Source organism: Aquarana catesbeiana, linkage group LG04 (assembly GCF_042186555.1).
Source record: "Aquarana catesbeiana isolate 2022-GZ linkage group LG04, ASM4218655v1, whole genome shotgun sequence".
Lineage (NCBI taxonomy): Eukaryota > Metazoa > Chordata > Amphibia > Anura > Ranidae > Aquarana > Aquarana catesbeiana.
The window spans coordinates 272446686-272461221 of record NC_133327.1 but is presented as its reverse complement, the minus strand read 5'-3'; the positions used below and the strand labels follow the sequence as shown (position 1 = coordinate 272461221).

The following is a 14536-nucleotide window of genomic DNA, read 5'->3' as shown; positions in this document are numbered from 1 at the left end:
ATCGGCATCAATTTAAATTTTGTTCTTCTCTCCTTTGTTTTAAAAAAAAAAAAAAATTCTCTTTGAATGGAGTTATAAATAAATATCTATTTGCAACTTCCAGCTGATCAATGTTTGCTCCAGTGATGGGCAGCGGATGTTTGAAGCTGCAGCAGTTGGCAGTTTGTTGGCAGGAGGTCCCATCGTTGCAGTGCTTGGAATGGTTTATAATGTCTATATTTTGGGTCCCACTGCATTTCTTGGCTCTGCAGTTTTCATCCTATTTTATCCAGCTATGGTAAGTGTTCCTTTTGTTTGTTTTAAGGTAAAATTGCAGCTGTTGGTTTTTTTAGCTAAATGTATAGAAAACTCGGCTACCAAGTTATGCATTTTCTAAAACTCTCCAGAATTATTTTTTTTAGTACATTGCTGGGGTTGAGCATATAAAATTAAATTTTCAAAATTGACATTCATCTGAAAGAGTGAATATACAGCCTTTTTTTCATGATTCAGATGGTAATGCAGTGCATAAGATCTAAATACAGTCTAATCTAATAGGAACTTAGCCAATATAAGCTATACAGTTGGCATTTGGCTTTCAAGTCACTGTTTCAATTTAAATAATTTGTTTAATTTGCCTTTGATTTTCTAGTTTTAAAAAATTGGGCATTGTAGAAGTTGACCTTGTAAATTTATTTTTTAGTTTAAAAAAATTAAAAAATTGGCTACAAAGAACTGCTTTAACTCCTTAAGGCCTGGAAGGATTTGCCACCTTAATGACCAGGCCATTGTTTTTAGATACGGCACTGCAACGCTTTAACAATTGCGCGGTCATGCAACGCTGTCCCTAAAAAAGACATCAATTTTGTTTTTCCCACAAATAGAGCTTTCTTTTGGTGGTATTTGATAACCTCTACATTGATAGCACTTATCAATGTAAAAATGACACTGGCAGGGAAGGGGTTAACACTAGGGGGCACTCAAGGGGTTAAGTGTTCCATGGGTGTGTTCTAACTGTAGGGGGGATGGGCAACCAGGAACATGACAGATTACTGTTGCTGATGACTGGTAACAGTAGATCTGTCATGTCTCCTGTCAGAACAGGGATCCACTTGTTTACACTACACTAACAGATCCCTGTTCTGCCCCTGTACTAGGCGATTGCGGGTCGCCGGCGCAGGCACATTCCCGCAGTGTGGAGCGAGAGCTGCCGTACAGCTGCGGCAATTCGCACCGGAGAGCCACCGTTTAACGAAGGTGGCTGGTCGGCAGGTGGTTAAACAGTCTTCTTTTTTAGTACAATATCTTAAAGGGTAAATACAGCATATCCTAACAATTTCTCTTATTTGGTCCTTTCTTGATCTGTCAAATATACCGCTAAAATAGTTTGTGCACTTAGCCAAGGTATCAAAAAAATAATCTGATGATGATTCTAACAGAATCGTGTCAATTTCTATGTCCACTATTATCTAATACATTGTTCTTAGCAGTCTCTGAGGACGTTTGAACCCCTCCCCACTGTTGTAGAAAAGAGAAGTTGGGATGTTTGTAGTCCTGTCCTATAGTGAAATCTAGGGCCGTGGATAAGGGGGTACTACCGCTCCTCCTGTACGGGGCCCAGGCAGCAGGGAGAATTAAATGTGGGAAGTGTTATTACTTGAACCAATCCTCTGTATGGCTCTCTGCAGCAGCTAAAAGCTGGCTGCTTCTCCTCTCCTTACCATTGGCTTTCAGCTTCTGCAGAGAGAGCCATACAGTCCCAGTAATTGCTCCCACCACCACACTGATTACTCTCCCTGTGCACCATATGTTTCCCCCTGCTGCCCAGAAGGAAATACAGTTTTTAGTCACATCGCTTACCTGCAGTGAAGTATGCCCCACATTATGCCTATTTTCTTCCAGTCTCTGAATTTCTAGCATTGCGGTAGTTATCAGCTTTGGGTCTGCAAATAATATCCGTGCAGATGGTCCCATTAAGACACTCCCCCCTCCTTCCTTCTCCTTTATTGAGCAGTTCTTTCATACTGCTTTCAATAAAATCTGTGAATGGGGGAGAGAATCCTGTGACTGATAAAAGATCAGATCAAGTTACAAGCAGTGTAATTAATAACTTTTGTCACTGGAGAAGGAGGGGGTGCCTCCCTGTTGGGGACCATCTGTGCTGCTGTTTTGTCTGAAGCCTCAAAGCTATTAACCATTGCAGCTTGCGAAGTTTAGAGGCAAGAAGACAACAGGAATCCCAGCAGTGAAGATTTCTCCAGGATCCAGTTGCCTTCTTTTCTTTCTTGTACATCACCGGACATGGAGCAGGCTATAAATCATGACAGTCTAGGTCAGTGATGGTGAACCTTGGCAACCCAGATGTTTTGGAACTACATTTCCCATGATGCTCATCTACAGTGCAGAGTGCATGAGCATCATGGGAAATGTAGTTCCAAAACATCTGGGGTGCCAAGGTTCGCCATCACTGGTCTAGGTTATGCATCACCTATAGGTGATTGGACACTGGCAAACAAAGACCAGAAGTTCTCCCCTGTGTAACCACTCCCACACAGAATGTACCTCAGTTTTTGTGCCAGTTTCTAAAGGTGATGGTCACTGATGTGCACCTATGCACAATGTTGCCTGATTCTCAAACTTTTCCAGTTCGGATCAAGGGATTGGTGTTATTCAGATCCATTGCTACAGTCTCTGCTGTGATGAAAGAGGACAACATGCGGGGGAAAGCATGTAATGCGATCATTCTAAACTGGGCTCTGCATACACAGAACCCTGTGCAGTATTAACTGACCAAGGAGTTTCCAGCAGGGTGCTATACATGTCCAGGGCAGTGAAATCCAGTATAGGGAGATTGAGTTCCCTGAAGGTCGTATGACTGGGACCACCTTAAATGAGGTTTGGGTCCCAAATCACCCAAATCAAAATCAAAAGATGGATCCTGTGGCATGAATGGTAACTGTCCCTGCAACCTGGGTCTGGTTGTCATTTCTTTAACAATGCTGTTTATGGATAGGTGTCCTTTCCTTCTTTTTTTTTCCCCACAAGGGAGTAGTGGTGTTAAAAGGCTTAGGATTGCCTGTGTGTTACTTTACGTTTGATTTCTGCTGCTGGGCGTGTGTACAATAGTTTAAACTATGTGCTGTGTTTTTGTTTTTTTTTCAGATTTTTTTTTCCCACTCTGCCACCATAAGCAAGATAACACACTGTTAGGCTTTCAGTTGTGTGTTTGTGTGCAAGTGTTTGTGCTGGCATGCACGGGGCACTTTTATTGACAGCCGTGTGTTCTTGATTCAAATCCACATAGTGGCAGCAGAAGGGAAAGGGATACAGTTGAGGATTTTTTTCTCTGTGGATCAGAGACTCGAGGCAGGCTCTTCAGTTTTTGGGATCCTTGTATAAAAGATGCGTTAGTACACCTATTGGAGAAGGGCACTGGCAGCTGGATGAACCTCTTAAAGCAGGGGTAGGCAACCATAGAGAGGTGGAGATCTACCTGAACAACGTGGGAGAAGTCAAAGATCACAGGCACAGTTTTTTCTGTTGCTAAGGCCAGTTCACAACAGAATGTGGTGCGGAAAGGTGCGTTCAGTTCACCTTCTCTGCACGGCAGAGTGCACTGCCTTTGCGATCTGCTGTGGGTGCCAGTACATTGTTAATGGCACCCCAAACGCAGATTGCAAACAGTGTGCTTGCCTGCACCAGATCACATGGTACTGAAGTACCATGTGATTTGGTGCAGCATGTTTTTGACTAGTAGTACATGCAGTACTTTTTTGTGTGGCCTGGTGTAATTTGCATCTGTGATATGCAAATGCATGGGCAGCAAAATTGCACCACAGTGAATCACACAAGAACATGGCCTCCTACCCCCTTTATCCACAGAGGCAGCACTCAATGGTATTCATATGGCTTGTCAGGATGGATGGGTGCTTGTAGAGCTGCCCCATTCACTCACAACCCAAACTGAGCAGTGTGCCCCCAGAGAGCAGAGGAGAGAGTGACACTGCCCACCACACACCCATCAGCACAGTTGTGTATCCTCTTTATACAGCAATAGGAAAGCACTAGTCTTTTGCACTGATCTAAACGCCCTTCCACTGGCTGGTGTCCAACCCATACAGCGCAGTCCATAAGTTGGATGGTGATTTACACACACGGGTAGCTGCAGCTCTCTAGATTTCCACTAGTTGGCAGGAACAATACAAAAGCGGGTGTGTGAAATCTTTTTTTAATGAGAAATATAAAATGAGTTGCACTCACAATGCATATCAACCATATCCTCTCCATCTCACTCCAGTAGTCCAATCCAAATCAGAGGAACAGGTAACTGCACTGTGTGATCGGTTATGTGCCTCTAGATCAGCAGGATAGGCTTCATCCCCCAGCCACTGACCAGCAGAACGTGTGGGACCTACTGCGCATTTGCCTGGTGCCACGATAGACCCGCCCTCAAACATCCGGGAAACAATTGGCATCGGTGGCAAGACAAGAAGTAGGCACAGGTTGCCGTGACGCTGCGGCACTCAATATGCAGCCCGTTCCTCACATGTGAGCTCTGCTCCCTTCCTGGTGCCGCTTGGTCCTAGGCCAGATACGGAGAGGCGGAGTGTGGCCTCTTGCTCACTCCAGGGGTACAGGTCTCGCACTTGACTCTTCTGAAAATGGTGGGTCAGCGAGCCCTAGCCACAATCTACCAGTCACCTGGCTGCGATCGACTGGTAGATCGCTATCAACTTGCTGCCAAGCCCCGTCTTAGAGCAACTAGTACACTTTTTTTGCTAATGGCATAAAGCCTAGTACACACAGGGCCCAATGTTGAGCGACATCGGCCGGATTAATAGAAACTGGCCGGCATTCGGCCTGTGTGTATGACAGCTGGTCCGACAGAAGCTGCCCATTTGGCCAGCTTCTGTCGACTGGTCATGACCGAAAATGGTGTGCTGACTGGCTCCCAATCAACGCTCTTAACCAATGGCACTGACCGGAGTGGTCTGGCGGGGGCCGTCATCCTATCAGAACACAAAAGTATAGCAGGGGAGATCGCTGTACTAACATTGGTTTGTTAGTACATTGACTCTGACCTGAGCTGTTTGGTTTTTTTTTCGTTCAACCCAGCGGGTTGACTAGTAGCGTGTACAAGGCTTAAGTGTCCTCTAAGCTGATTTGGACTGCTCTTTTGACAAAGTTCCTTTTCCTAATGTCAGCAGGCTATATGTCTAACAAAAGGCAGTGAGGTGGGACTGCAACAGGAAAGGACTCATTAGTGCTGCGGTCAGGTCTGCAAGACTCGAGACGTTGCCCCTTTAAAGTAGATTTGTAGCCCGTGGATCCAGAAGTTTCGGAAAATAAAAGTTCCATGCTCTGTTCTGGATTGTTGGATTGCGGTTGCCTCTTGGATACTGGTATATGTAATAATGCTGCTTTAGCAGGATTAGAGCGTAAGCTTTCCGAGATGCTCGCTGATACTGGTCGAGTTTGTAAAGCGGCCTCCTCCTGTCTTGTCTACTGGTATAGAGTAGGGGGGTCAAAATGAAACTCAGATGCAGAAGGCATTGTTTTTTGAAGTTTCTGTTTCCTGAGCCTGCATCATTAAAAGCCCATACCTGGGTTCAGGGTGTCCCCCACAAGTTTTCTAGTTATTTTCCTTACACCCCCACCTAAAAGAAGTGCTATATGCAGGTTGGACTTGCCTGGACACAGTTTTGTTCCTCCTAAGAGGTTATGCAGCTATACCCTATAGATGGGGAGATTCTACAATAAAATACAAGAGCTTAGTCTAATGAGGTGGGGCAAGTGGTACAAAAGGTTATAACTATGAGGGATGAGCTGATGTCCGTGTTAAAACTTCAGCTGATGGAGGCGTGAAAGCCTTCCCTGAAGATATTCGTTTTCAGGGGTCGCCTAAAGGTGGCCACAGTAGGAGATAGCCAAACAGATTAAGGTAGGGCATTCCAGAGGATGGGAGAGGCTCTGGATGAGTCCTGGAGACGAGCATGGGAGGAAAACACCAGAGAGCTTGAGAGCTGGAGGTCTTGGAAGAAGCAAAGAGTATGGTTTGGCTGATATTAGATTGGTGATGTAGCTTGGGCCAGAGCTGTGGATGACTTTGTATGTTGTAAGTATTTTTAATTTATTTTGCTGGGCAATCAGAAGCTGGTGGATGCATTGGCAGAGAGCAGTGGCAAACACTGGGCAGTTGGTAAGGTAGAGGAGTTTGACAGTAGTATTCATAGGAAGGGAATTGCAATAGTCACAGCAAGAGATAACAAGAGAGTGAATGAGTAGCTTGGTGGTTTCATGAGTTAAAAAGGGGCAAAGTTTACAAGCTTTTCACAGCGATTGGATTATGTGGCATGATTTATGTGTCTAGGTTCTAGCAAAGCTGCACAGGTTCTTTTTAAGCATCAGGGATCCATCAGACTTTTACAGTAGATGTCCTGCGGACACCATGGGATGAATTCTCGCTGATTTAGGTTTACCTTTCATTACAGCTTCTTTCATGCCTGTTGCGCAGGATTCAGGTGGTGGGAACACGAAGGGCTCATGCACACAGGACGTTTTTACAGCTGCTGTTAGGGGTGTCTGACGTTTTTTTTTAGCTGCTTCTAAACGCCCCTCCATGTTAGCCTAAGTGTTTAATGCTCATGCAAACAAACTGTCAAAGGCGTTTGGAGGCATAAGCGTTTAAGGGCAGTAGAAAAAAAACGTCATTCTGTGCGTTCAGGAGCAGAGGCTGTTGAGCTGTAAAGAAATTTGACGCAACTAAAAGCTGCTAAACGTGACTTAACGTTGTTAAGCTGCGTCAATCTTTTTTTTTTTTTTTTTTAAGGTCAAAATCAATGGTTCCCTATGAAAGCCTATTGATTTGAATAGAAGTCGGATCATGATGATCTCAAGAGAAACCCCACGCCAAAATGAAGAAAAAAAAGGCATGGAGTGTCTCCCCCCCAAACATCCATACCAGACCCTTGGGTCTGGTATGTATTTTAGGGGAACTCCCACGCCAAAAAAAAAAATAGTGTGGGGGTCCCCCCAAAATCCATACCGGACCCTTATCTGAGCATGCAGGTCAGGAAGGGACAAGGGCCCAAAGGGACAAGGGCCTTTTCCTGACAACCCTGGCCATTGGTTGTCTGGGTCTGTGGGTGGAGGGGTTATCGGAATCTGGAAGCCCACTTGGACAACGGGGGGGCCCCAGATACTGCCCCCCCACCCTATGTGAATGAGTATGGGGTACATTGTACCCCTACCCATTCACCTCAAAAAGTGTAAAAAATAAAAACCGCACACAGGTTTTTGATTGGTTAATTAAAGCAGCTCCGGCATCTCTTCTCTTTCCGATTATTTATTTATTTTTTTTCTCCCTCTCCCTCTTCATCCTCCGGTTCTTCTCCTCTCACAGCTGATGACTTCTTCCACCGCCGTTTCTCCTCTCAACGCTGTATTTTCCCTCTGCCGGGTCTCCTCTCTGCTGTCTTCTCCCTCTGTACTTCCTCTGATGTTCTCTCGATGCTCTCTCTGTAATGCTAGGGCCACCATGTTCCAATACTTGTATAGTCATGGAAACAAAAGAGAACTGGGGTGGGACTTTATATGAGGTATGTGCGGCAACAGAACTTTTTTCATCTGTATCTCTAGCTTGTCCTTGGTGGAGGTTTCCATTCACTTTTATAGACGATTTTACAAAAGTATAATTGCTCAATTAAATTTTTAAAAACTTTAAAAAATTATAATATTGGAGCCTATACACATCACCTTCGGACATTTCTTTCCTGTGGAGGTTCCTTTTGTGCTCCTGCTCCACTCCTTGGTTCCCAGTACCTCAGCTCCTGTGACAGACGCCTTGAGCGGCACTTTTGTTGCAATCTCACCACTTCATATTTAGCTCATGATGTAAGTACCCTAGGGGGAGAAGCATTCTCCTCCCTTTGGCTAGGGACTAGTATGGATCTTGGGTGGGGACCCCCACACCGTGTTTGTTTTTTTTGTTTTTTTTTTTTGTTTTTTTTCTTCATTTTGGCATGGGGTTCCTCTTCAAGATCTTCAGCGCACAAGTCTGATTATCATGATCCGACTTCTGGTGCTACTTCTATTCAAATCAATGGGCCCTCATAGGGAACCATTGATTTTGAATAGAGGCAGAGAAATGCCTCTTAAAGCTAGCGCGGCTAAATGTGCATTAACACCAATGCAAAAAGCTACTAAAAGCACATTTTTACAGCTGCTTTTTCCTGGCATTGGTAGTGGTTTTGCAGCTCGTTTTTCCTAATGCCCTGTGTGCATGAGCCCTAATGGTTGTGGTCACATCAGTTTGGGCCAACTTGGTTTGACATTATGAACATGTCAGACGATCTTTGTTATTTTTCAGCTTAGTCATTGCTTGTGCAAGGGCCAATTATCCACCCTTTACTGTGGCTGGCTTTACCGCTTAGCTTAAGTTTTTTAAAGGGTTTCTGAATTAATTATTTCCACATGCATGAGAACCAGGAGGGCTGCCTCAAGGAAGGTTTTGCTCCAGAACCTGGAAATTATGTGGCATTGTGTGAAGCTATTGAGTTTTCATTCTTGGAAATATGCTGTGGGCTCCTCCCAGTTTGGAGTGAATATGAAATTGATCTAGACTATCATAAAGTACAAGATTCGGCCTTGGCAAGTGTTTTTTCATTATTTTTTTTTTTTTTTTTTTTTAGTGCATGCCTTTTTTTAAAGATGTTTCGCACCTTATTTCTCTGGTCAGGTCACCTTTATCCCCACTGGATCTTAATTTGTGCTGTCAGTTACAGAGACCACCTTTTGAGCCAATTTGGGACCTTCTGTTCTTTTTGACTAAGGGAAAGGTGGTGGTTGTTTGGTTGCTATTACTTTGGGTGGGGGTGGGGGGGGGTGGGGCGTAAGGTTCAGAGTTGTGTTTATTTCTTTCAAGGAACGTTTTCTGGTGTTCCACCATGACAAAGTGTTCTTCAGCCTCAGCTGTCATTTTTTTGGCTGTATGGTTTTTTTACATCTGACCCACGGCATTTTTAACTTTTTTTTTTTTTCCTGGACCTTCACACGTTCTTCACACGTATAGGTGATTCGGGATGTTGACATAATTTGAACTTGACTGCTGTACTCAGGTAGTCCTGTCTTTTTTTTTTTTTTTTCAAGCCTATGGTTTGGGAAAGGCCCACCATTTCCTTTTTTTTTCTCAAACAAAAAGGTTTTTATTTCAGCAAAAATTATTACATACAGTTCCGGAACACATATGTCAGTATTCAAAATGGCGGTACAATCAGACATGAAGACAATAAATATTGCATCACTTCTCCCCCATACTTCTCCAGTAAAGCATATTATAATGTTTAATCCCTCCCATTACTCCACCACCTGCGCACCTATATCTTCAGTAAAACACAATACAATCGCTTATTCTTATTTGTTTGCAATGGCACAATTAACAGACTCTCTAAAATAAACGGTCAATCACTAGGTCTACTGGCGCAAGTCCAGGGACCTCCAGCCACTGTGCCCAAAGTTTCTCAAATTTTTTTGATGTTCCCCTGTGTTGAAAGATAATTTTTTCCAAGCGGATAGTGTTCCCTATTTGTATGATCCACTCCTGCTTTGTAGGAGGGTCTTCAGATTTCCAATGCCTAAGAATTAGCATACGTGCCTGAAACAAAGTTCTGTTGATGGCTTGCTTAAGGATGTCTCCTGTCAACAAGTCATCTATTATCCCTAACAGGCATGGTTTGGTGTCTAATGGTATCTGTACCTGGAAGACCATATTAATGGTATCCAGTACAGTTTTCCAATATAAATGGAGTTTGGGGCATCTCCAGAGGAGATGAATAAGATCTCCGTGGTCTCTGCGACATCTTGTACATGTGGGATCTGTACCAACCCCCATACGGACAAGTCTAGCCGGTGTATAATGTACCCTGGAAAGTATATACAACTGGGACAGTTTTTGAGCAGCATTCAATTAGCACAAGGGGACCGCCTGCAGAGCCTCGTCCCACTGTTCCTCCTCAAATGTGCCAACATCCTGCTCCCACCTGGCCATAACCTTCAATGGCGAGTCCCCCAGAACCAACTTCAGAAGCATAGCGTAGCAGTCCGATATGAACCCTTTATATGTATTTATTTCAAGGAGGAAGTTAAAGATGGGTGCGAGTTCTAGAGTCCAAATATCTGGACCTCCCTGGGCATCTATCGCATGTTTAAGTTGTTGGTAATAGAAGTTCATGGAGAGCGGTAACCGGAAGGCCTCCCTGAGCTCCGAAAAGGGTCTCAGCTTGCCATCTTGAAATATGTGTCATGTGTGATACCCCGTACTGCTTCCATTTCACTCCATATGGTATTTTTGCTATTTCCATGTAGTGATTATTTTCCCAAATTGGGCTATATTTAGTATACCCTTGTACTTTCTGTAGCATCCTAGCCTTGTTCCAAATCTTTTGCATAAGAGCATAAGTTGGATAAAGTTTGTTGGATTTGTTCTATTGCAGCGCCTCCAGCCCATCCAGGGCCCCACACTTGACTGTGAAGCGAAGTAGCTGGGTCGAGGAGTCCCGCAGATTTAATTCTATTTCCTGTGTAGGCCTCAGAACTCTAGCAATGTGTTGTAGCTGGGCGGCTAAGTAATATACCCAAGGATTAGGCAGCGCTAGGCCACCGTCGTCCTTGGGACGCTGGAGTTGCTCAAGTTTAATTCTGGGTGGTTTTGATAGCCATATAAATGATCGGAAGAGTGAGTTAATAATTCTGAACTTTTTTAAAGTAATGACCATTGGGGAGTTGTGGGGTACATATAAGAGTTGGGGCATAAGGATCATTTTTATTAGATTGATCCTACCTACTTGTGATAGCTTCAATTTGCTCCATACTTTGACCTGATCACGACAACGATTAATAAGAGGGGTTAGGTTTAAGTTAACATATTCTAACACACGGGGAGTGACTTGTATACCTAAGTACTTAAGAGACGTCGATACCGGGATGTCCAGTATACTGTTTTGAGAGGAGGATAGCTCACGATCTAACAATAGCAGGGAAGACTTGGTCCAATTAATAACTAGACCCGAGTACTGCCTGAATCGGCCCATGACTCTCATTGCCTCCGACAGTGACGCTGATGTATCTCCAAGAAGCAGCATGGTGTCATCAGCGTACATGATAACTTTCTCCTGGACATCTCCGTATCGAAACCCCTGTATTAAGGGGTTACTGCGTATCATAGAAGCTAAAGGCTCTATGGCCAAGGCAAATAAGAGGGGAGACAGGGGGCAGCCCTGTCTCGTACCTCTGTATAAATTGAAGGGTGCGGAAATCCATCCCCCCTCTCTAATAACTGCCACCGGGGAAGAGTATAATAACTGTACCCATTTAATGTAGTTATCTCCAATCCCAAACTTCCTCATTACTGCCCATAGGTAGTCCCATTCGACGCTATCAAACGCCTTATGGACGTCCAGGGAAAGCAGGGCTCTATCACCCCTATTATCTGACTGGGATTGGATATTGAGAAAAAGTCTGCGCAAATTTATCGCAGTCGATTTCTGGGGCATGAAGCCGGATTGGTCTGAATGTATTATGGTGGATATGACTTTGTTCAGACGCAACGCCAGTACCTTGGCGAGAATCTTCACATCAGTTTGTAAAAGCGAGATCTGTCGATACGATCCCGGGTCTAGTGGGTCTTTGTTGGGCTTTAATATCAGGACTATGCTTGCTCTGGTCATTGACTGGGGGAGGTCGCCACTTTGTTTTGCTGCATTAAATACCTTCAAGTGTGGAAGTATACATTCCCCATATTGTTTGTAAACTTCAATGGGGAGCCCATCGTCCCCCAGAGCTTTAGAGTTGGGGAACAAACTGGTCGCCACCTGTAGTTCATCAATAGTGATAGGGTCATCCAGCTCAGTGCGAGATGCCTCAGATAAACCGGGCAACTGGATTTCATCTAAGTATTCAGCGAGCGAGTCCTGTGAGTGTGTTTGTTTAGATTGGTATAAGGAGGAGTAGAATCTCACCAATTCTGCTAGGATCTGGTCTGGGCTATTGGTTAGTCCTCCCTGGTGAGAGCGTAGTGCTCCAATCGAAGGAGAGGTCTGATGGGAGTGGGCAATAGTTGCTAACAGGCGACCAGTGTGCTCTCCCTCCTCATAGTGTGCAGTTTTTTGAAAAAACCTCTTTCTCTCCACTGTAGATGATGTGACCTTATATAGCGCCTCCTGTGCCGAAAGCCATGCATCTTTATTAGCTTGGGTTGGATCAGCAATAAATCGTCCCTCTAATTCCTCTGCCATATGTTCTATTCCCTCCCTCTGAGCATGTGTTTTCCTTTTAACTGCTTGGATTTCAGCGATAAAAATGCTGCGAAGGACTGCCTTAAAGGCCTCCCAGGATAAAGCAGATGAAGCTTCATTGGCATGAATCCGCCAGTACTCTGCAATATGGAGTTCTATTTGCTCATGGGAAGGGAAGAGATTCAGCCAAAATGCATTCATCTTCCACGGAGCCTTAGCCGTCGTGGAAGGAGGACGCACCTCTAGGGTCACAATCAGTGGTGAATGATCAGATACACTTCTAATAGCGTATGTCACTTTCGAGATGTAACGGTCCGCTACCCCCGAACACAGGCAAAGGTCTATCCTTGATAGAGAGGAATGGCCCTTGGAGAAACAGGAGAACTGATGCACCTCTGGATTCCCTGCTCTCCAAGGGTCCTTCCATCCCACCTCCTCCATAAACCTACTGAGTGCTGTACGGCCCCCACCCCGCCCACCCGCTGCTGGTGGGTGCTTGTCTAGAAATGGATCAGTGTAGTTATTAAAGTCCCCGAAGGCATACAGTGGAACCTCAGGATATTTAACTTGGTATGCTAGCAGGGCTCTCACTACTTGGTTGTTATACGGAGGAGGCACATACACAAAGGCTAATATACATTTAAGAGTAGATAACCTACACAAAAGGAATACATATCTCCCTTCTTGATCAATTTCAGAGCCTAGCTCCCCATATTCTATGGAACTATGCACCAATACACTCACACCACGAGAATATGAGGTATGAGTGGAATGGTATGCCTTACCCACCCAACGAAAACCAATACAAGACAATGAGTCCTTGGTGAGGTGGGTCTCCTGCAAGGCGCAGATAGCCGGGAGACGTTTCCGAAGTAACGATGATACCATTGTCCTCTTCAGGGGGTCATGTAACCCTCTGACGTTCCATGAAAGCACTGTTACTGTTGTCATCTCTGATTGAACAAAAAATGGCTGGTATAAGTAACCCACTGCTTACTCCTCCCATGTTCACTGGAAGGAGATAGGGGGGCTGCTATGTGACATCTGGGTGGGAATGCTGGATAAGTGAGTATCTTGAGGGAGAGAAAAAAGGCCACGTCTTCATCCGCATGACAACTTAGCTTTACAGTTCCGGAGTAAATCTGTATAGAAGAAGAAAAACCCAAGACGCACAACGGTGCGTCAAACAAACATGGAGGCCTCTTCTGAGCCAGGTTAGGCACCTGTAGCAGCTCAACACGTAGAAGGGCCCACTTGCTTTGTAAACCAGGACTCCAACATGTCAAAGTAAATGACATACCTTTGTGGGACAACTGGTCCCACAGGCCATCCGGGGGATCCTGGACCTCCTGCTTAAAGTACCTGATGGGTACTGACATGTACTGCATCAGGGTTTAACTTGCATCCGAGCTCGCATTACTTGATGAAGAAATCAGTGTATGTTTCCGGCCCTACCCCCATCCGGGGGAGAAATATGAAAAAGACCTGTACTGGTAGTAATGGCGTCAATCAAGTTCCATCCCTGGTCTCCGCTCTTGTCTAAATTCATTTTCATTGGCATCCAGCCAGTCAGAGGCCTCAGCCGGGTGTTCAAAGAAGTGTGCTTGACCCCTTAGAGTAATTCTAAGTTTCGCTGGATACAACATTGCGTAGGAGGCTTGTAACTTTTGTAAGCGTTTTTTAATTTCAGTGAATCGTGCGCGATTTTTCTGAACCGCAGCGGAGAAATTGGGGTAGAAGGAAATTCGGGTACCATTGTATTGGACATTCCTTTTCTCTCTGGCTAGCCGCAATATGATCTCTCTATCCCGGTAGTTTAGAAGACGAGCCAGGATCGGACGAGGAGGGTGCCCTGGGGGGAGGGGTCTGGTGGGTACTCTGTGCGCCCGTTCCACAGCATATAGGTGGGTAAAGGCATCCTTGCCAAACACATCCGTCATCCATTGTTCTATAAACTGCGTGGGATCACGGCCCTCTGCTTTCTCAGGAAATCCCACGATGCGCACGTTATTGCGTCTGAGGCGGTTTTCAAAATCCTCAGCACGTGTGTCAGTGGCTCTTGCTAATCGAGTGGTAGCTTGGGATTCTCTGATCATATGGGGAAGCTTATCCTCTATTTCACTTATTCTGCTTTCTGCTGCAGTGGTCTGTTCTCGGATCTTCTGGATGTCTTGTCTAAGGAGGCTAACCTCCTCTTTTAAGCCCCCAAATGGTGCCTGCAAGTTATTGACAGAGGCTGTGCATTTGTTCACCGCTCTCAGTATAGC

At 45.0% G+C, this 14536-nt stretch overlaps 1 protein-coding gene across 2 annotated transcripts in view; it reads left to right on the top strand.

Moving 5' to 3' along the window:
* The window catches only part of ABCC5 (ATP binding cassette subfamily C member 5), a 207397-nt gene that overhangs the window by 92873 nt on the left and 99988 nt on the right, over positions 1 to 14536 (top strand). For both annotated transcript variants that reach the window (XM_073626551.1, XM_073626552.1), the window contains exon 7: positions 104 to 277. In XM_073626551.1, coding sequence (XP_073482652.1) covers positions 104 to 277 — 174 coding nt within the window. The remainder of the gene's footprint in view (positions 1 to 103; positions 278 to 14536) is intronic.